Below are 21320 nucleotides of genomic sequence, written 5' to 3' on the forward strand. Positions count from 1 at the left end.
AACAACATGGACTTCCCATTACATTTTTTTAAAGTTTTCCAGTGTCCAGGCTCCCTCAAAAAATATGTACACAGACAAAGCAGAACTTAAAAGGGATAGTTTTAACATAAATTATATCAAGTCAAGTAAGTCATTTTGGATCCTGCCAGTAATCTTGAAGATTTCTGCAGTTTCTGAACAGATAGGGATGAAGTGCCAATTTACAGGATTAATAGAAATGTTCTGTGAGCAGGTTTGAGTGACAGAATGATACTGGGAGAAGAGATAAGCACTCAAAATGAAAAAACAAATGAAAGAAAAATATTCACCTGCCAAGCAAGGAAAATAATTCTTTAAGGACACTAATGTTTGCAGGTTTAATCTCTATTTATCTTTACTTTATATTTATTTACCAATGTATAACTTCTATCCACGTAATTTCAATCAAATTAACTGAATAATTTCCAGTTGTGAAACTGTCACATCCCAAGCTCAATCACTGTTCAAGACAAAAAAAAAACTTTTAAAGATATCTTTAGCTTAAATCTAAACTAGAGTGCTTCACATAATTGAATCAGGAGCATTTTATATCTGTAACTTGCCATACAACTTCAAAAAGGTCAGGGAATTCTAGTTCAGAAACTTTAGATTACATTGGATAATATTAAGCGTGGTGAATAAATAAAAGGAACCAGAAAATGGGAATCCCATAGAGTGCAAATGAGATAATAAGACACAAGGCAAAAACATCAAGTTTTGCATGGTAATATTGGTAAGATAATAATTATCTACCAGAATAATGAGAGGCTGTCAGACACTGCTAAGCATAAGCACTATGTTAAACCTAAAGACATCACTCTTTTTGGGCAATCTGTGAATAATTCACTTTTTTAAAAAAAATTTGGAAGATCAAAAGGATATTCTATACACGTTCTAGTGCATGCAGCTCTTAAATTTACATTCTTATTGCCTTACAGTGTCCATACAGATTCAATTAGCTTAAGGAACACAAAGATGCACTCTAAACACTGATAACAGTTAAAACCATTAACTCACATGTACAATAATAAGGCCCCAGATTTATAGCAAACTAAAATATTAGATACATGCAGATGCAGCCATTCAAAATGCATGGTAAAACCCCATTCTACGTGAAATTAACTGCAAAACTGCGTGGCATACCACAGTACGTGATTGGTTGGCCAAAATGACTGCCATGTGGCACTTAAGGTGCATTGGTTCACTGCTTCATTTAATCTCATCACTGTGCATGTTTAAATCCACGTAATATTGAATATTAATATGGAATTTTACAACTAAAGAGAAATGTAATACCTCAGCATAAAAATAAGAGGAGCATAACGTCTCTGAACGTCATAAATGATATTTATTTAGGAACATAAACATATTATGTAAACTATATGACTATATTTGAATCATAGGGAATATAATATAGAATCGCGTATCTAAAGAAATTAATAATGATATTAATAATTATATTCATATAGCTCAAATTATCACAGTAGTACACTTTCTTTGTAAACATCGGCATTAATTTGACTCATTCACCTGCGATTACTTGGAAACTTTTTGCCTGCCCTGTTCAGTTATAGCTCAGGTTGTCAAACGGGGTGTTGGTGTAATGGCTTAGGCCTGACTTGAATGCTGGAGGTAAGGGGTTCGAACCCAGCTCTAGCCATGTGTTTTCTTTTAACAAATAAATATTTCTTTGAAAAACTAAAATAGTAAATATTATCGACACTATATTGAATTTGTTGGTATTTCTAAATATCACAACACGTTCAAAGTTAAGTGAGTTAAGTGATTAACCTTTTCTATGAATACTTGCGCTTGTTATCGCAGTTAAAAACCTCATACTTTTTAGAATCCGCTAAATAGGGAACATAATATGGAATTACCTAAAGAAATTAATAACGATTTTCATTTAAGGACTAAATATAAGCATTTATAAAGCTAGTAGTATTACTGTAATCCACTTTCTTTGTAAACACATTGTATTTTTAATTTGACTCATTCATGCATGATGAAGTATTATGTATACTATATTTACATGTTTTTGTATGTATATTATAACATATTCAATGTTAAGTTAAAATAAAAATGAAATAAAAATGTGAATTAGCAAACGTGAATACTGTCAAATGTTCAAACAGTGTAATTCAAAACACTTTATTCAGTGGGGCAATTTAACAGACTCCCAGAGCCTTGAAACTATAGAATAACAATAACAAAAGAATAACAAAGTGGAATTAAAAATACCACTGAAGCTATAATAATGTGTCTGGTCATTATTATTAGTATTAATTTAATAATAAGAATTTCAAGCTTCTTACATCTTTTTCAGAGTCATTTTGTCTGTTTTCATAAGTTTCGCTTATTAAAATACCTATTTATGAGACACGATGTTTCAGATGTCAATAATTTTGTGAACAAATGACACAGAGCCTGCAACCTACTAGTTTAAAGATTGTGATTTGTGAAAAATTTCACAGTTTTTATTTAAACACTAGTACCCGGATGCATTTTTAGAAACTTTAGTTTGAATAAAGCAAATCCCAGATGCAGGTGACTTCATAACGCAAGAAGACATCATGCTGTATTTTTTATGCATCAGTTGAAGCCGTCTGAATTCTCTCAAAAACATAAAAATGTACATATACATATTGTGTACAAATGTACATATTGTGTGGTCCGATGGGCAACCGATTCTTTTAATTTTATGAAAATCAAAAATAGGAAACAATAACATGTGTGCCTCAAATAGATATTGCATGGTTTTAAAACCCATAAAAACGGGTTTAGTTAAAAACAAGAAATCCATTAAAAACAGGTGATTTTTCTTCCTCGTGATCATCTTAGAATCTTTGTGTAAGCTGTAAGCTTTTTTTACTTTTTAATTAAACATTTTAAACACTTTAATTTTGTAAACACAACATGCATTTTGTACAGATATACAATAATAATAAAAAACTTTTTTTTATATAGCGCCTTTAAAGGTGGCTTCTCAAAGCGCTTTACAGAATGACAACAAACAATAAAAGGAAGAATACACAAGATAAAACACAATTACAATATATAGAGGAGACCGTGGATGGTGGTACTAAGAAAAGCAGAGGGGTAAAGAATGGAACCAGTTCAGTAAAGGCTTTTCTGAAGAAGAGGGTTTTGAGTCTGGATTTGAAGGAGTTTAGAGAAGGTGACTCTATGATATCCTTGGGGAGAGAGTTCCAGAGCTTGGGGGCATAACAGGAGAAGGCCCTGTCACCCATACAATGTAGACGGGCTTGGGGGACAGTAAGGAGACCAGAATTAGAAGAGCGAAGGTTGCGAGGTGGGGGAGTAGGGCGATAATAGTTCAGACAGGTACTGAGGTGCCAAGCCATGCAGAGCCTTATAGGTGAGCATGAGGATTTTAAAGTCTACACGGAATTTGACCGGAAGCCAGTGCAAGGACTCCAGGATAGGAGTAATGTGAACATTTGCACTACACCTGGTCAGGATTCTGGCTGCTGAATTTTGGACATACTGCAGTTTGTTCAGAGTAGATTTAGATACCCCAGCAAGTAGAGCATTACAGTAGTCAATTCGAGATAACACAAATGTGTTGATCAGCTTTTCAGCCACAGTTAGTGATAGCATAGGGCGTAGTCTAGCGATATTTCTGAGGTGAAAAAAATATGTTTTGACAGTATGCTGCACATGTGGGTCGAATGTTAAGCCAGAATCAAATATAACCCCAAGGTTTTTCAATTTTGATTGAAGCTCAAGTACAGATAGGGTTACAGGACTGGCTTTACGAAGTTGATGGGGGGTGCCAATAAGCATGACTTCAGTCTTGTCACAGTAAAGATGAAGGAAATTTTGAGTCATTAAGTTTTTATGTCAGAGATGCAATTAGATCGAACAGAGACAGCCACATCAGTGTCAGGTTTGGTATTGATGTATAGTTGAGTATCATCAGCACAGAAATAATAGTTGAGGCCATGTGATCTTAAAAGCTGACCAAGTGGAAACATGTAAATGCTGAAAAGTAGGGGACCCAGTATCGAGCCCTGAGGAACACCAGACTTAACGTGACCAATTTCAGCCCTATATCCGCCAAGAGAGACACAGTGACAGCGATCAGTGAGGTAAGACTTGAACCATTTGAGAGCAGTGTCAGAAACTCCAAACACAGTCTCAAGACGAGAAAGTAAGATGTCATGGTTAACAATGTCAAAAGCAGCACTGAGATCAAGAAGAATGAGGATAGAGAGAGAACCAGAATGACTGAAGCATGACTTCAGTCTTGTCGCAGTTAAGATGAAGGAAATTTTGAGTCATCCAAATTTTTATGTCATTTTTATGCAATTAGATAGAATAGAGACAGCCACATCAGTATCAGGTTTGGTATGGATGTATATTTGACTATCGTCAGCGTAAAAATGAAAGCAATATTACAATCACATTCTCCTGTCTTCACGTGGTGTGAAACGAATTAGCAGGTGACTGAGAAAACAACGCACTGCCCACTGAGCTCAATCAGAGAAGAGGCGGTGCCGATTGTATTTCTGAATTTAATGTCACAGTTCAATATTTTATACACATCTAAATAAAGGCAGGTGTCAGGTGCATAAACTATTTGTAATCAATAATTAGTATTACAATTCGCTCTGTGATAAATTGTTGCACTTCCACATCTTGTAAAAACATTAATTTGCAATTTGCAACATACGTTAAATCTGACTATTAAGAAACCAGGGTTTTTCTCTCTCCCTACTCTCTCTCACCCGCTGCGATTCGGACACAGAATGGTTAAAAATGGGAACAGGTGAGGCAGGCAGAGGGAAGGGAGAGAGGGGAGGCATCTTCCCACCTCTATGACTAAAGAAAGTGTCAAAGAGAAATGGCTTGAGCGACATACAGAGTCGAAAAAGTTTGGTGCGGTTTTCTCTGCTTTAAAGGTACACTCCTTGTGGATGAATTTTCATCTCGAACTTTTGCCCACCAGCTAACACACAGAAGCAAACTAAATACAAAATGTACTTGCAAGAATAGTGATTACAAACCGTGGAGAAGAAGAAGGCTCCACAGCCGAAACGTTGTGTTTTCATTCTTCTCTTTTCAGCATGGAATAAACCTATTACTTGTTCATTTGCAGCCTACGCATGCTGACGCAGCTACCCACCTGCACTAATAAGAAAAACATATTTGCTCTATATTGTTATACTGTACAGTGTATTAAAACATTCTATGGTCACTACATTGCCCACTAAACCTCTTTCCCACAATTTGGAGGGGGCAAGGTCACGTAGCTGATTCACACCTGGATACAATTTTATCTTGCAAAAATTCTGATATTTGTCAACAAATTTATTAAAACTCAGTAATCTCACTGTGTTAGTCTCACTGTACGCCCCAGTGCTCACTCAATGTTCACATTCCCAGTAAAATAAAAAACCTGCTTCCCGCATTGTCACGTCACACCAGGGGGGAAGGAAAAGTGCCCCCCGTAATTTTTTTTTAATGACAGACAAAGTCAATTATACTTATTTAAAGGGGGTCTCGTGTTAACTCAAATTCTGCTTAACAGAGCCGCTTGTAAGAGCAAGGTGACTTTCTGCTATCTAAACCATTTTTTACTACTCTTAAAGTCATGCAATGTTTGAGTTAGGCAGGAACACGTCATTTAATCTTATTTTTTAGTTCATTTAAAAAAATAAATATAAGGCAACCGGCAATCAAATATCCTGTTCTTTCTTAACACTCGTTTCTCCATGCTGTAGTTTTAAAACTTGAACAAAGACGTGCCACATGCAAACAGCGTGATGTTGTATAGTTTTAAAGCCACTACAGTACAGCTTGTGGGAAATATATTTATTTGTAGTGCATCAAAGCTTAACTCATTCAGAGCGCCCGACATTACAAACTCCGAGTTAAAAGGAATGTCAAAATATCTCCAAAACAATCACAAGTGGATGAGTCGATGGATTCAATAATAACAGAGAAATCATAACAATAACCATGCAACCCAACTGAAAGAAGGACACTTAAATCAACATGAAAAGACTGTATCTGAATCAGTTAAAAACACTTTTCATGCACAAAAAACGGGTGTTTTTTCTTCCGTGCGATCAGATTAGAGTCTTTGCGTAAGCTGTAAGTTCTTTTTACTTTTTAATTAAACATTTGAAACACTTTAATTTTGTAAATGCAACACGCATTCCGTACAGAAATAAAATAATGTTTTCTACAGGTGTTAAGCAGATTAGCAGGTTGTTGACAAAATAACACACTGTCCACTATCCGTCCACCACTGCCCAGTGACAAAACTTTAATATAAACAAAATCTAGTACCTGGTGCAGTTTTTTAAAAAACTTATTTTGAATTATTTGAATCTCAGCTGTGAGTTCATAAAGTCAGAATTACATACTATCCCTACATCTGTGAAACACCTGATCATCTACTGTAAAGCTTTCAGTGCTTTGCTTGTGTATATTCCAATCGCGGGGGCAGGGTGTGTGGGGAAATGTTAGGCTGCAATTGAATTGTGGATCTGTATTCTTCATACCTGAAACATTATTTTCTCTGAAAGCGTGTTCTTCCCTCTTTAGCAGATTTTTTGCTGCCTACGCATGCTTACACAGCTCCCTACATGAATTCTCATCCTTGACTGAGAAAGCTTTAGAGAACTTTACATTTTTATTAAAAAAAATGTAAATATGACCTTTACATTGGCATTTTTATAAATGTTTTACTTAAGCGTATGAAGTGTTAACTATCCAGCCACTGCAGCAGCCACAAATAAATAAAAAATAAACTTTTTTTTCTCCTGGATGGTAACTGTAACAAATTGTCACGTTTCACATCCTTGCGAAACAATCATGTCGTTCTCATCTAATCAAAGGTTTGATGGTTTGCAGGTGTGAAGTAGTCAACAGCTTCAGATTTAAAAGGTTATTAATAATATCTTCCGTGACGCATTAACATTGGAATGTTCTTTTTAACGATTTTGACAGACTTCAGAATGCTTCGACTGATGCTAACATTGGAATGCACTGGAATGTTCTTACAAGTTTAAAAAGAGGCGATACACAACGTGTCTCCTCCATAACACATAACACAGAAATTCCGCCTGAGCCGCGCAACATCGTCCAATAATACACCTCTTTTGTCTAATTTCTAGTTTAGAATTTGCGCGATAAGCACATTGTTTAATGGGGATGACATTACCCACGTCTATATGACTGTACAACACAGGTTTGAGTCGGAGTGTTTTTAATTTTAAAAAATCGTTTGCCCATCGTGTTGATAAGCTGTTCCCTGATTACTGGCAATTGTAAAAAATAATCCTTCCCCCCTCCCTCGTTTAATTTAAAGATTTCCATGAAGAAATCCTTAAACATAAAACCATCACGTATAATAATGTAACATTTTTGGGTTCTCGTGGGTTTGTGCCCTCGCCACTCCCGCCTCAGGTCGGCCCTCCACCGCTGGGGCTCGAACCCGGGTCTCCGGCATCACTGAACAGGAAACCTGTGTACAATAATTCATCCAGCTGGATCCCTGTTGAATAACGCTGACGGACTAGGTTCAATTCCAGGCGATATACTATGTAGTACGGCTTAAACTTAAAAAAAAATTCCAAGTTAAACTGTTGGCTGATTACTGGCTGCTGACATTTGGATTAAGACAAAATATAGATTTTCTCAATTCAGGTGTAAACCTGAAAGAGACACATCATGTTCACAATAAGCTATAATAGTGGACTATTTTATGCATTCGGCTCTATGAGAAACAGACCGAAAGTGATGCACTGATCGTACTTTGAACCTCCTGGGTGCAGCCTGCTACATTACAGTGCTCATTACCACTACAAGTACAATAGAAGTTTTTTTTTAAAAAAGAAACGAATGTTAAAATGTTTCCAAAACATCCACTTGTGATACTTTAGCTGCTTAGTTACACGATTCCATATTAATATAACTATCAAGTGATGTTAAATCACTACAACATTTATCTTTTTACAATAACAGCAACTGGTGTTTTTACTACCAATTCTTAGAAAAGGACAAAATGTTATAACTTTCTATGAAGTACAGAATATAAGCTTAATAATGTAAGAACAAGCATGTTAAAACCAGAACCCAGGTTACTAAGTTAAAGACTTTGATGCATAAAATATTTATGCGTAATGAAAATATGCATGATGAAATTGGAAGGTTGTGTACTTTTGTCCAGCTGAGCAATCTTGCTTTTATAAAATATACAGACTTTTAAATGTTTAATGATTAACATGGTGTAATACACAGTTTAAAATTATTAAAACTCTAAAGAGTATACAACTTAAATTCTTAATTGGAAAAAGATTGTTCATCAGCAGTGACCGGGATTCGAAACTGGGCATTTCCTGGCAACAGCTCAAATGCTGTACATGAGACATTAAGCTTTATTAGCTCCACCTGGCGGTTTTACAAGGTGCTTCTGTATACTATTATCATATTTGAATTAACATGCGGTATGGTGCGGTATATTGCGCCAAGCCCACTGCATCTTAACGCAGAGTACCTCGCGGTTTTGAATGGCTGAATTTGTATGTTTTTTTATAAATACAACAGTAGCACCAGATGTCTCAGAGGCTTTCAAAATTTAATTATGCATTTAATAATTGAACTAGAAAGATAACTAAGATATCCATCCATTTTTAATTGTGGCGCAGTGATAAGCTTTGCTGTCTTGCTGTGCTGAGGCCCTAGGTTCAATTCCTGAGGTATTATATGTGTGGAGTTTGTATGTTCTCTCTGGGTTCATGTGGTTTTTCTCCAGGTAATCTAATTTCCTCTTGCAGTCCAAAACATATTGATATGTTAATTGGCTTATGGAAATACTGACCCTGGTTTAAGTGTGTGTTTGTGTCTGTTTGTCTGCCCTGTAATGGACAGACACCATGTCCAGGGTTGAATAAAATCTTTAGATTTCTACATTTATATCTTTATTTAGTAGTTCCATTAGTGACAAAGGCTAAATTACTTTCTTGGAAAAATGTATTTTATGTGTTGCAAAAAATGACTTGCTTTAACAAAATATATTTACAAATATATTTTGTAATATATTACTCTCTACTTCGGTCTATTTCAAACCCACAGATTCACACTGTTATCTGCTGTATAGCTCATTTCACCCCAGCCACACTAAAAACTCTCTCCCTTTTTCACAGTTCCTTCGGCTACGACGATTATGCAGCAACGACACCGACTTCTAGAACCAAGCCCTCCAAATGTACTCCTTTTTCATCAACAGAGGATCCCCTAGCAGTGTTATTGACAGTGCCCTTGCCCAAGCCAAAAACACCCCTCGGACCCTCAACTCAATAAGGAACTCCCGCCGTAACAACCGCATTCCTTTGATGCTCCCCTACCACCCCAACATACTTCCTATCCCCAGAACTATTAACGACAACTTTTCCATTCTACAGGATGATCCCTCCATTGGGGCCCTCTTTTCTGAGCGCCCCATCATCTCATATCACCAACCACCTAATCTGCGTAACCTTCTTGTTCACAGCTCCCTTGACCGCCCTCAGCAACCATCCATACCAGGCACTTTCCCTTGCAACAGAGCTCACTGTATTACCTGCAAGTACACATCCAACACCACACAAGGCCCCTCAGGACAGTTCTGGATCACCCAGATGGCATCTTGTACTTCCAGCAACCTGATTTACTGTATCTCTTGCAGTAAATGCCCAATCATCTACATTGGAGAAACAGGAAGGAGAGTCGGAGACCGCTTTAGAGAACATGTTAGGGCTGTGAAAATTAAAGATCTCTCCAAGCCCATTGTTTCTCATTTCACCTCTGACGGCCACAACCACTCTAATCTCTCCGTCAGTGTTCTCAAAGACGGTTTTCCAAACTCATACATCAGAAAGACTACAGAAACCAAAATTATCCTGCTGCTAGGATCACACCTTCCCCCTTCTCTTAACGACAAGACTACTTTTCTTCTAAATTCCCTCTATTCATTGTAGGTTTCATTTCACACTTCTCTTCACCTATCCTGACTTCACACCTCCTGATTGGCCTCTCTTTCTGTCCCCTGCTCCCGCCCCTCACTCCTTGCTCCTCCTCTCTCCCAGCTTTTGTTCTCCCGCTACATTACCTTTGCTTACTGCCCTGTCTTTCTCACACCTGAAGAAGGCTCCACGGCCGAAACGTTGTGTTTTCTTTCTTGTCTTTCCAGCATGGAATAAACCTTTTACTTGTTCCTTTCCAGCCAACGCATGCTGAATCAGCTACCCACCTGAACTATATTTACAAATGCTGTCCCCTGGCAATCTACCTGAATGCCCAACTGTTTGAAAAGCCTTCCATGAAACTATGTTTGCTATTAATTCATATAAGGGTTGTCTTATTGAATTCCTCTGTTTTTCATGTGTACTAATTTTCTGACTCTCTATCCTTTCAAACCTTCATAGTCTTCCTACTAGAAACGCACCTGATTATTCAAGCCCCTAACTCTCTGCCAAATCTGCTTGAGGTTCACATGTTTTTTGTAACACACACCTTTCGGTGATTTTTTATATATCTAAGCTTTTGCAAGTGTTCCTGCATCCCTCTTCTGCACTGTCTGGTCATGGCTTTTTTCGGTTTGGTTATTTCAAGGTAACACCTGCTCCAATTCTAAAACTTTTTGCTCATGTGCATTTTTGTATTTTCACATTTATTTACATCTCTAACATTTTAACATCCCAAATTTTCGTTTGCCTTAATTTTTTTTAACTGAATTTTAGTTTCAGCCTTAAAAAACCTTAAGTTTCTCTCTTTTGTTTCTTGTCCTATAGAGCTCTTTAATTGTGAAGTTCCCAGCATTTTTACATTACTCTATTAAATGGTCAGGTTAGGTGGACATAAAGTTTTCATTGCATTTGGCATACTGCACTACTTGGACATAATCTATTGGACGAAATGTACACCCTGGACATATAGCAAGTCTATTTATGTTGAGTTTATTGTGATTTTATTCAATTTTTATTGCGCTATTGTTATGTAACTTTATTTTGTAACTTTTAATTTTGTGATCCCCCCCGTCAAGCTTGCAGAAAAGACATTTCATTGCCAGCAATTACTGCTGAACGCTGTATTGTTGTGCATTTGATACATTATTTGATTTTTAAGCTGTTATTACTGATCACCAAATTATTGCACTTGACATTGCTTAATTCACCCCCTTCCCTGAACGTCTATGACAAGCAGAACTAGTGCTGTCTCTGGTGCGATCTTTTTCCAGCTGAAATTTCACAATTTAAACAAATAATAAATTAGATTTTTCATAAATCCAATCGCTTATTATATGTAAACACAAAGTAATTGCTCTCTGAAAAGCTCTTTTTCTTCTTCGTTTTGGGTGAAATTTGCTTTTTAAGTCAAAGAAGGAAATTCATTAAGTGAAACACACATCAGCAATGGTGAGGCTTAAAGCAGAGAGATAAACTGGGTGAAAACTCCAGCTGAATCATCCAATAGAAATATTATGCCTTTCACTGAAAGACTATTCGGAAAACGGCAAAGCAAGAATACTTTTGCAAGACACTCTATATCTGTAACTCTTACTTGTGTGTGTAGAACAACGGGAGGTGAGATTCGGCAAGGGGGGGGAGGGTAATATGAATGAGGCATATTGTTCAAGTTTCAGAATTATAAAAAATAAACCTTTGTTGAGTTTACACGAGACACAAAAGGTACCTTTTGAGAGGTCGTGTACTGCTTGCAAAGTAGCTGATTTTGACAAACAGCAAATTATTGCTCGAATAATTTAAAATCTATACTGTAGCTTTATTTAACTGAACTGAAAGTCACTTAACACCTTGCTTACTCTGTTAAGCAGAGTTTGTGTCAAACACAGTTCACACCCTTTTGTCTGTCAGGAAGCAGGAGCCTATTCCAGAAACATTTTCATTGTCAATAACTATGCAGGGAGAGCATGGAGATTCCAAAACACCCTATTGCAGCAGAAGTGAGTAATTATCTGCTCAAAAACGAATGTGTTCCCAAAAGCATATACTGTAGAATTATCGCAACATTTGCAAACTCTGCATTGTTCTATTTTGTACTGTGACAGGAGAATACACACTGTATTTATTATTGTTGTTGCTGCTGGGCTTTGAGATTTGAGTAGCCTACTTACTTCTTCGACTAGCTTGCACAGAAAGTCATTGCCCTGCTTTTTGTCTATCACTTAATAAAAAGGTCAATGTAGAACACGTTATTTATTACTATGTGTTTATTTTGGGGCTTTATATTTACATTTATAATGGAGAGTCCCCATTATCCTCAGAGGGCAAGAAGGTGAGAGAACCATGATCAGATTTTCCCTGGTTCAGAAAAAAAGATCTAAAGTATACTAGTTTGTCACTCTTCTCATTCCCTCTTTGCTAAATGGCTTTTCATACTAATCTGATCAATCTAACTGCCTGTTTTCTGTGCTTTCTCTATCCTGCTAGATTTACAATTATTCTGAAAATTGTCTTCTTGAAATGACTCATTTCTAAATACCTGTTTTCACTGTTAACATCTTGCAGCAACTCTGCGACAAAATATACACTTAGCTCAACCTGACAGTTCATCCTGCTACCAACATTGAATAAAAAAATCTTTAGATTTCTATATGTCTTTATTTAGTGGTTTCATAGTGACAAAGGCTAAACTTTCTTGGAAAAATGTATTTTATGAGTTGTTAAAACCTGACCTGCTTTAACAAAATATATTTACAAATCCTTTCGCCTGGCAATCTACCTGAATGCCCAACTATCTGAGAAGCCCTCCATGAAACCATGTTTGCTATTAATTCATTTAGGGCTCACTGACAGAATTGCTGTTTTTGATGCATGCTAAGTTTCTGATTCCTCACTCTTTCATGTTTGCATGTTCTTTTGTAACACACCTTTTTGTGATTTTTTTGTATATCTAAGCAAGTGTTCCTGCATCCCTCTTCTGCACTATGTATAGTCAAGGCTTTTTTCTGTTTGCTTATTTCAAAGTAACACCTGCTCCATTTCTAAAACGTTTTGCTCATGTGCATTTTTGTATTTTTTACACCTCTAGCACTTTAACGTCCTAAATTTTCATTTGCCTTAATTTGTAGACTGAATTTTAATTTTAGCCTTAAAAAGCTTAAGTTTTCACTATCTTTTGTTTCTTGTCCCACAACTGTTATTATTGATCACCGAATTATTGTACTTATGCAAGGACTTGAAGATGAATGTAATGCATCCCGATCAGGATTCTGGCTGTCAAATTCTGAACATATTGGAGATTGCTCAGTGTGAATTTAATTTCCCCAGTAAACAGGATGTGCATTTATTAATTCTAGAAAAAAAGCCTTTCTTGATTTCTCTAGTTCCTAGTTTCTCTTGTTCCCTTTAAAATAAACTATTAATCCACAATGCTGAGTATTACATGGCCAGTATTAACATATGATATATGTGATTTAAAGAAATTAACGCAAGCAGCTTTTGGGGATTTAAGTGTTGGCTGAGTTATGAGATGTTGGTAGGAAAAAGATAATTTGGGGAAAGCTGAGGAATACACTGATAAGAACACTTCCTAATGGGGTTAGGCATACTTTTGACGAATATGATGAAGTTAACAGACTGTATGTTTACATAGATACTAAAATGAGGACTGTATTTTAGATTTTGTGTAGTTGCTAGCATTGTGTGTTGGATGCACATGAATTGAAGGAATGGGCAAACATAGCTGATGCTGATCCACAGAGCCAGCATCTTAAGATGTTTATATTTAGAGGTAATTTGTTTAAATAACTAACTAGGTATGGATACTGATGTGCAAGAGATGTGGAAAGGCTGTTTCCTTAAGCCAGCACTATAAAATAATTTATCCTCAGTGAGATGCTGCCATCTCATAGTGGGTTTCTAACACTGTGTATAGTTCCATCCACACAGTGCCTTTACTTCCATCCATTTTCTCAAAACCTTACAGCATACACAAAGATTCTGAGCTGATCACGAGTAAGAAAAATCACCCGTTTTTCAAAAAAGTGGTTATTAACTCTCGAAACCTGTTTTTATAGGTTTTAAAGTCGTGCAATGTCTAGTTAAGCAGGAACACATCATTATATCTTATTTTTTATTTCTTTTTTAAAAATTTAAAAAATCGTTTGCCCAGCCTACTTTAAAACTATACAACATTGTGCTGTATGTCTTTGTTCAAGTTTTAAAACTACAGTATGGAAAAACAAGTGTTAAGAAAAAAGAGGACATTTGATTGGTTGCCTTATTTTAAAGAGCAACAATGACAACAGAGCATGCTACTGAAAATTAATTCCCATCCCCCAAGCAGAACTGTCTATTCTACATAACATTACACAGAGGGGTGCTGACAGTCCCAGCCTCTGTAAGAAGTACAGAGCTGCGTTACATAAAGTAGCTGCAATGGAATATACTAGTAGGTAAAAGTTAACTCCAAGCTAGAAAGAAAAGACACAATGTGTCTCCCCTATAAATCTTCAGTTTACAGACCGTCCAAGGTAATTTATTAATAATATCTTCCATATCGCATTAAAATTGGAAATTTTTTTACAAATGTAAATCCACCTATCTATTTTCTAACTGCTTTATCAAAGACAGGTAACAGTTTCACCAATACTATTTGGTAACATTTTTTACGCTTTTGACAGAGTCCAGAATGCTTTGACTGATGCTTAAAAATGTACCTGATCTCCAGCATGCGAGTCACACACCAAAGCCATTACACCAACGGGCCGCTTGACAACTTCCGCTATAACTTGTAATGTTTCATAGCCGTTCAGGGATGCCAAATATGTAACGTTGCCATAGCCAAAATGTAAATGTAGTGGCTCTCTGAAGGCACCAGTTCTGTAGGGTTTGGGCATTTACTGAGACAATTATTAATTGTAGCAGTAAATCACAAAGTTGATTCTTTTGATGGCTTTAGAATCCAACCATGCGACATAACTCAAACAACGCACATGGGCACAGGAAAAGGTGCACTGGCAGCTGTGGTGAAAGAAGGCAGTTATGGTTGGGCACAAAGTTTGAGGTGCGCCAGCAGCAGCTTGAGTGTGTGTATGAGAAGTGTAGTGGTGATTGGGCACAAGGAAAGGCGTGCCAGCAGCTGCACAAGACTGGAATGATGCAGTGGTCGGGCATGAGTGTGAGGTGAGCTGGTGTGTACACAGCCTGGGGCGTGAGAGTCAAGTGCCAGACGGGTTATGTGTGTGTTTAATGAGGGACAGTGTGTTGAGTCTTAGCACAGAGTGAGGTGCAAAGGAGACTCGGAAGGTAGTAAGCGTGTGAGACCCAGCCTGGTAGTGTCAGATGAGAGCGCCAGCAGCTGGAAGCGCGCCTGTATGTCTGAAGCTAACTTGTCACTGGAGGACCAGTAGCAATCATGAAAGGAGTAAGACTGAGCGGGCAGTAGGCTCAATTTTGGTGGCGGTGAGCAAGGAGGCTCAGTATGAAGCTCTCCGAGTCCTTCACCAAGCAGGACCGTGGAAGGGATGTGGTGGAGACTCGCAGATTTCCATGCCCAGAGAGTTTGCACTGTACATGACAACACATGTCCAGGCTACCCCGAGGAAGGGGCCAGTGTCAGCACTGCTCTGGGAGGAGTGTGTGGTCAGGTGCAGAAATGTTTTCCCAGCAGGCTAAAAGATGCATGTCTGGTGCATTGGACACACCTTTCCCAAGTGGTGGCCCCTACCCCCAGTTTCACAGGTTCACCACCTGTCTCTTCTGGGCATGGCACCAACCAACACAATGCAGAATGCAAAAGTATGGCAGACGTGGAGGCCTCCAAGTAAGACTGAAACGTTGTGACTTTCAACCTTCAGAATTAACAGATCAAGATTGATTTATCAGGACTGCTGTGTACTTTGTTTCACAGAGACGTAGCTCACCCCAAACTCACCTGATTCTGCCATCCAGCACAACAGTTTTCCACATATTGTATGTATCTTACTGAATCCTCTGGCAAGGGAAAAGGAAGTAGCAGTTCTATTTCACCAATCGATGCTCCCCGGACCTGGAATACCTGATCGTGAAATACTGCCCCTTCTACCAACCGAGGTAGAAGTTTTCTTCAGGCATCATGACAGTAGTTTACATACCAGCTGAAGCAAATATCAAATGAGTACTCAACAAATTATATAATGTAATCAGCAAACATGAAACTACATGCCCTGACACTATATTCAGACTATATTCCATTAAAAGCGCTAAAAATTTAAATCACTATTACATGACCATGTATGCCTCTCATCTGCATTTTGATCACCAGATCACCTGTCTGTGTTACTCCATCCTGTTTACAAGCAACTGAAGTGTGAAGAACCGGTAGTGACAATGATACATTGCTGTCTAAAGAGACAGAAGGACTGCTACAAGACTGCTTTCAGTCTGTGGACTGGGCTATGTTTCAAGACATTTCATCCAATCTGAATGAGTATTCAACAGTTATTACAGGCTGTTTGAAATGTGTGGATGGCTGTGTATCTACGAAAATAATCTGGGTTTTTCCCAACCAGAAACCATGGATTAATTGTGTAATTCATTCCATGCAGAGGACCCCATGTAGAGCTTTTAAATGTGGAGACTGATAATTATCCAAGAAAACTTGGTACAACCTTCAGAAAGCCATTTAAAGTACTAAAATAACAATACCAGAAAAATCTGGAATTGCAATCTTACACCTTAGATGTTCAGCATATGTGGCAAGGATTATTGGCCATACTGACTTGAAAGTGAATTTGAATGGAATCACCGTTACTAATACCTCTCTCCCAGATGAACTTAATGACTTTTACGCTGATTTTGAACATGCGAATACGGAATCACCCATGCAACCTCCTACAGCCCCTGATGACTCTGTTCTTTCTGGCACTGTGAGATTATTTAAACTGGCGAACGCTCGCAAAGCAGCTGGCGTTGACTGTATAAAACTTGAATATATCAATTTGCTGAAGTTTTCCCAGATATCTTTAACCTCTCACAAGACACAGACTGTTGTTCCCATCTCCTTTAAGAGGGCCACCATTATTCCAGTACCTAAGAAAAATAAGGTAAATGTCTCAATGATTATTGTAGGGTAACACTCAAATCCATCGTAATGAAGTACTGAGAGGCTGGTAATGGTGGACATTAACACAAGTTTCACTGACAATCTAGATCCACATCAATTTGCATACCAACGTAATAGGTCCACAGCTGATTCAGATGCTGATCTACCTTGCATTACACACTGCTTTGGCTCATTTAGAAAATATAAACACCTATGGCAGATTATTATTTATAGATTATAGTTAAGCATTTAATACCATAATCACATCCAAGCTGGTCACCAAGCTTTTTTACCTGGACCTTAGTACTTCTCTCTGTAATTGGATCCTGGTTATTCCTTCCAGGTTGAACTCAGTATATGAGAACATTAAACAACTTTTCCTCAATGCTGAACCTTAACACAGGAGCACCCCAAGGCTGCGTGCTCAGTCTTCTACTCTACTCCCTGTTCAGCCACGATGGTGTGGCTAGACACAGCTCTAACTAGATCTTTAAGTTTGCTGACGATACCACAATTTTAGGTTTGATCACAAACAATAATGACATAGGAAAGTATAGTATAGGAAAGAGGTTAAGGTGCCAGGATAATAGCCTATACCTCAACGTCAGCAAAACTAAGGATGTAGTTGTTCATTTCAGGAAGCAGGAAGGAGGCTAGCGTGGAGATGGTCAGCAGCTTCAAGTTTTTGAACATTCACATCAATAATGTGACCTGATCCCATCACACAGATAAAGTAATCACAAAAGCACACCAGTGCCTCAACTTTCTCAGACAACTAAGAAGATTTGGTATGTCTTCACAAAAACTTACAAATTTCTACAGGTGTACAACAGAAAGCATTCTTTCCAGATCCATTTCAGTTTGGCATGGTCATTTCCCAGCTCATAACTGTAAAAAACTGCAGAAGGTGGTGGAGAAAGCCCAAGCCATCAGAAGAGGAGTTGGTACAGAACCATTCAGACCATCATCACTACACACTGCCTCAGAATGGCAAATAATATAATTAAGTTAAATAAATAATATTTGTTGTAATAAATGTTCTCTCTTCTGCCTTCTGACAGAAGATTTAGTATAAAAGCCTGAAACTCTAGGTTCAAAGAAAGCTTCTTTTGCAAAGGGTTAAGACTTCTGAATACCATTTCTTAATCCTAATCCTCCTACCCCTACTTCACACCTTTCCGTACTGAACTCACAATACTGTCACTACTTGTTTTTTGGTTAATTGTTGTAATTTTGTCTTAAACGTTCAAGTCAGACAAAGCAGTAGCTTTTTATTATTGAGTAAATGGAACTAAAATAATTCTAGGTAAGAGTTACTGTGATTAGACAATCGAGTGGTAATGGAAAATATTTACTCAAAAAAACCTTATTAGTTGATAAAAAAACTGTGTGGTGAATATGTTTAATGGAGTGTGTAGATTTGTTTGTCTCATTTCTGTGAAGTTTTGATCTGTTTTAGTAAATCTTCTTCACAGAAGAATCCTTTTCATTTCTACCAGGCTCATCCAACTATTAGCCCATGCAAAATATATTTTATACAAATAAAGTTTTTAATGATCAGATTTGTGAATGTAACATCAATGGATATAACACATTTTGTGGTGGTTTAAAGGCACTACTGGACAAATGACTGTCTCTTCAGTTGATATGTAACATGCATATAAAAACCTTTGCAGAATCTTCTTCAAAGAATACATGAAAAAGCTAAGGAATACATGTTTAAAGCTGCACAAACCAAGAATAATGAAGTTCCTTCAGCAAAGCAGACAGATGTTTCATTTTATGGAACAGGAGGAATTGAAATCCAATTTGCATTCATCACAAACAAAACTCTTCTTGATTTGATTAAGGTTCTGCTGTGCACCTAAGCAGTACAGAGAGCAGGCACATGACTATTTCTTACCTTGAATCTGTGGAACATATGGGGCCAGGAGTTTCGCTCTTTTCTTCTCATAACCCTTCTGGGTGATGTCTCCTAGAAACAGAGAAGAAAGAACACTGGGTCAGAAAGAATGACCTCTGGCAGTACCTGGAACAGTCCGGCACTCTATCAAGGCAACAGTAATACACAGCACGGAACTGGAATCCCAGTACGGTTACACACAGAGCTGTAGTGTGTTAAAACAGACCAATAAGCAGAGAGATCCTGGGATCAGACCATTCAATGACAACAGTGAGCCCTTGTCATTGCCCTGACAATACTACGCGACAGTCACCTTCTCCACTGGCTGCTCAATAACATCTTGGCCAGCCATTCATTTCAAACTCCACAGAGATCTACCCTTTTCTACAATTCAGTTGTATTTCCCTTGTCCTCCTCTAACCCATTTCATGCTTCTAACTTCCAACATTTTAAATCACAACTGTTTTCTTACTGTATGTATTAAAAGTAATCTGTGGTAACTAGCTTTCACAAGGCACCACTCAAAGATTAGAAGCATTATTTCAAATATTTCAGTTTCCAAAAAGGGGGGGTGTTTTTGGTATAGTGGTCTCAGTCATTGTATAAAACAAAACATGCTGAATTGCTCCTACATGTTTGCCAAATGTTCTGCCAGGGGCATATGAAGATAAAGTGCCTTTCATAAGTATTGGGACAATTAAGTCAAAATTGCCGTTTTTGTTGTATACTCAAGCAATTTGGATTTGCAATAAAAAGAGGAATGTGTGGCAAAATTACATAATGTTACCGTTTATTTCTGGTTATTTCTGCACATATTATTTAACATTCTAAAATAATACCACTTTATGAGATCCATTCCCCCATTTTAGGTGAGAATAAGTATTTGGGACAAATTAACTTTAAAATAAAGTTGCATAAAACTCAGTATTTGGTTGCAAGTCCTTTGCAATAACTGCATCAAGTTTGAGACCTACTGACATCACCAATCTCTTAGTTTTGAAATACTCTGCCAAGCTTTTGCTCCATCCATTTTCAGTTGCTGCTGTTTTGGGGGGGTTTCTGACTTCAGTCTCCTTTTCAGTAGGTGAAATGCAAGCCCGGTTGTATTTAAATCAGTACATTGACTTGTTTATTTTTGTCTCACCTGTCCATAACACTTTGTTCCAGAATTCTGCTGGCTCATCTCTGTACTTTTTAACAAACTGTAATATGGCCTTTCTAGTACAAGTGCTGCTGAGAGGTTTGTTTCCTGTGGTGTAGCCTTTATAATTCTGCTGTCGAAGTCGTCTGTGAACAGTAGATTGTGATACCTTCAACCCTGCACTATGAATGTTGTTGGTGATTTAAATAACAATTGTCATTTACAAGTGTGGCTGGATGGTGTTAAAGGTTATGAAAAATCTATAAATAAAAGCCTGGCATGTGTTTTGCAGATGTAAATATATGAAATTCAGTTATGTGAAGGTACCATCTATGACACCTCTAATGGCCTTTTGGCAAGTTACCTAGGATTCAGTAGGTTTCCTACCTGTTGGAGTACATGCCCTTCAACAATTTTCTCATATGCCTTCACAACTAAAGGGATCGATGCTTCTGGTCTGAAATCATTTAATGTCTTTGGGGATTTGTGTTGTGCAATCACTATGATTGTTGCTTGTTTCTAAACTTTGGGTTGATATTTTGAAAATCTAAAGAAATATAGTACTCAGTTGCTCATCACATGACTGTAGTACTTGTCCACTGGTGCTATCAGGTCAAAGTCCTTCCAGAGTAGAAAATGTAAATATTCAAGACCTTCAACAGAGAGCTTCCCTTAGAGAGGAGGCAGAATGGAAGCAGAAGGGTGCAACACCTGGTGAGAAGGGAATCTGGAGAGATTCTCAGCAGAGAAATGCACGAACTCTTAGGTGCTGATAGAATCACAAGAGTCTGACTTGTTAAGCAATGAAATTTGATGCCACGTAATTGAGTATGACAGTCATCTCTGTGACCTCATGGAAGGAGCACAAACTAGCAGGTCTTGGCTAATCACAGCTGAGAGGTGACTGCTGACTGACCCATTACTCCCCTAGTTAGGAGACAAGGAAAGAACATGGGTCTATTCCACTGGGCAAGAATTCGACCCAGATCAACATGACATATGAGGTCGTAATGAATAATGACCCTGCCAAAAACTTTTTAAAAATTGCTTTCTTTTGTTCTATATAGTTAGTAAGTTTCTATGTTCTACATAGAAAACTTATTTTTAAATGGTTTCAGCCCAATTGAGACATGAGGTGTTAACAATAAAATACAATAATCAATTCTAAATGGGACAAATCTAAATTCTTGACATCTT

The 21320-nt window shown here is 37.5% G+C and overlaps 1 protein-coding gene across 2 annotated transcripts in view; it reads right to left on the reverse strand.

Moving 5' to 3' along the window:
* The window catches only part of LOC148821799 (disco-interacting protein 2 homolog A), a 254394-nt gene that overhangs the window by 133093 nt on the left and 99981 nt on the right, over positions 1-21320 (reverse strand). For both annotated transcript variants that reach the window (XM_088931048.1, XM_088931049.1), the window contains exon 2: positions 18983-19054. In XM_088931048.1, coding sequence (XP_088787174.1) covers positions 18983-19054 — 72 coding nt within the window. The remainder of the gene's footprint in view (positions 1-18982; positions 19055-21320) is intronic.

The sequence above is a fragment of the Atractosteus spatula genome, chromosome 13 (genome assembly GCF_055471065.1).
Source record: "Atractosteus spatula isolate fAtrSpa1 chromosome 13, fAtrSpa1.hap1, whole genome shotgun sequence".
NCBI classification, from domain to species: Eukaryota; Metazoa; Chordata; class Actinopteri; order Semionotiformes; family Lepisosteidae; genus Atractosteus; species Atractosteus spatula.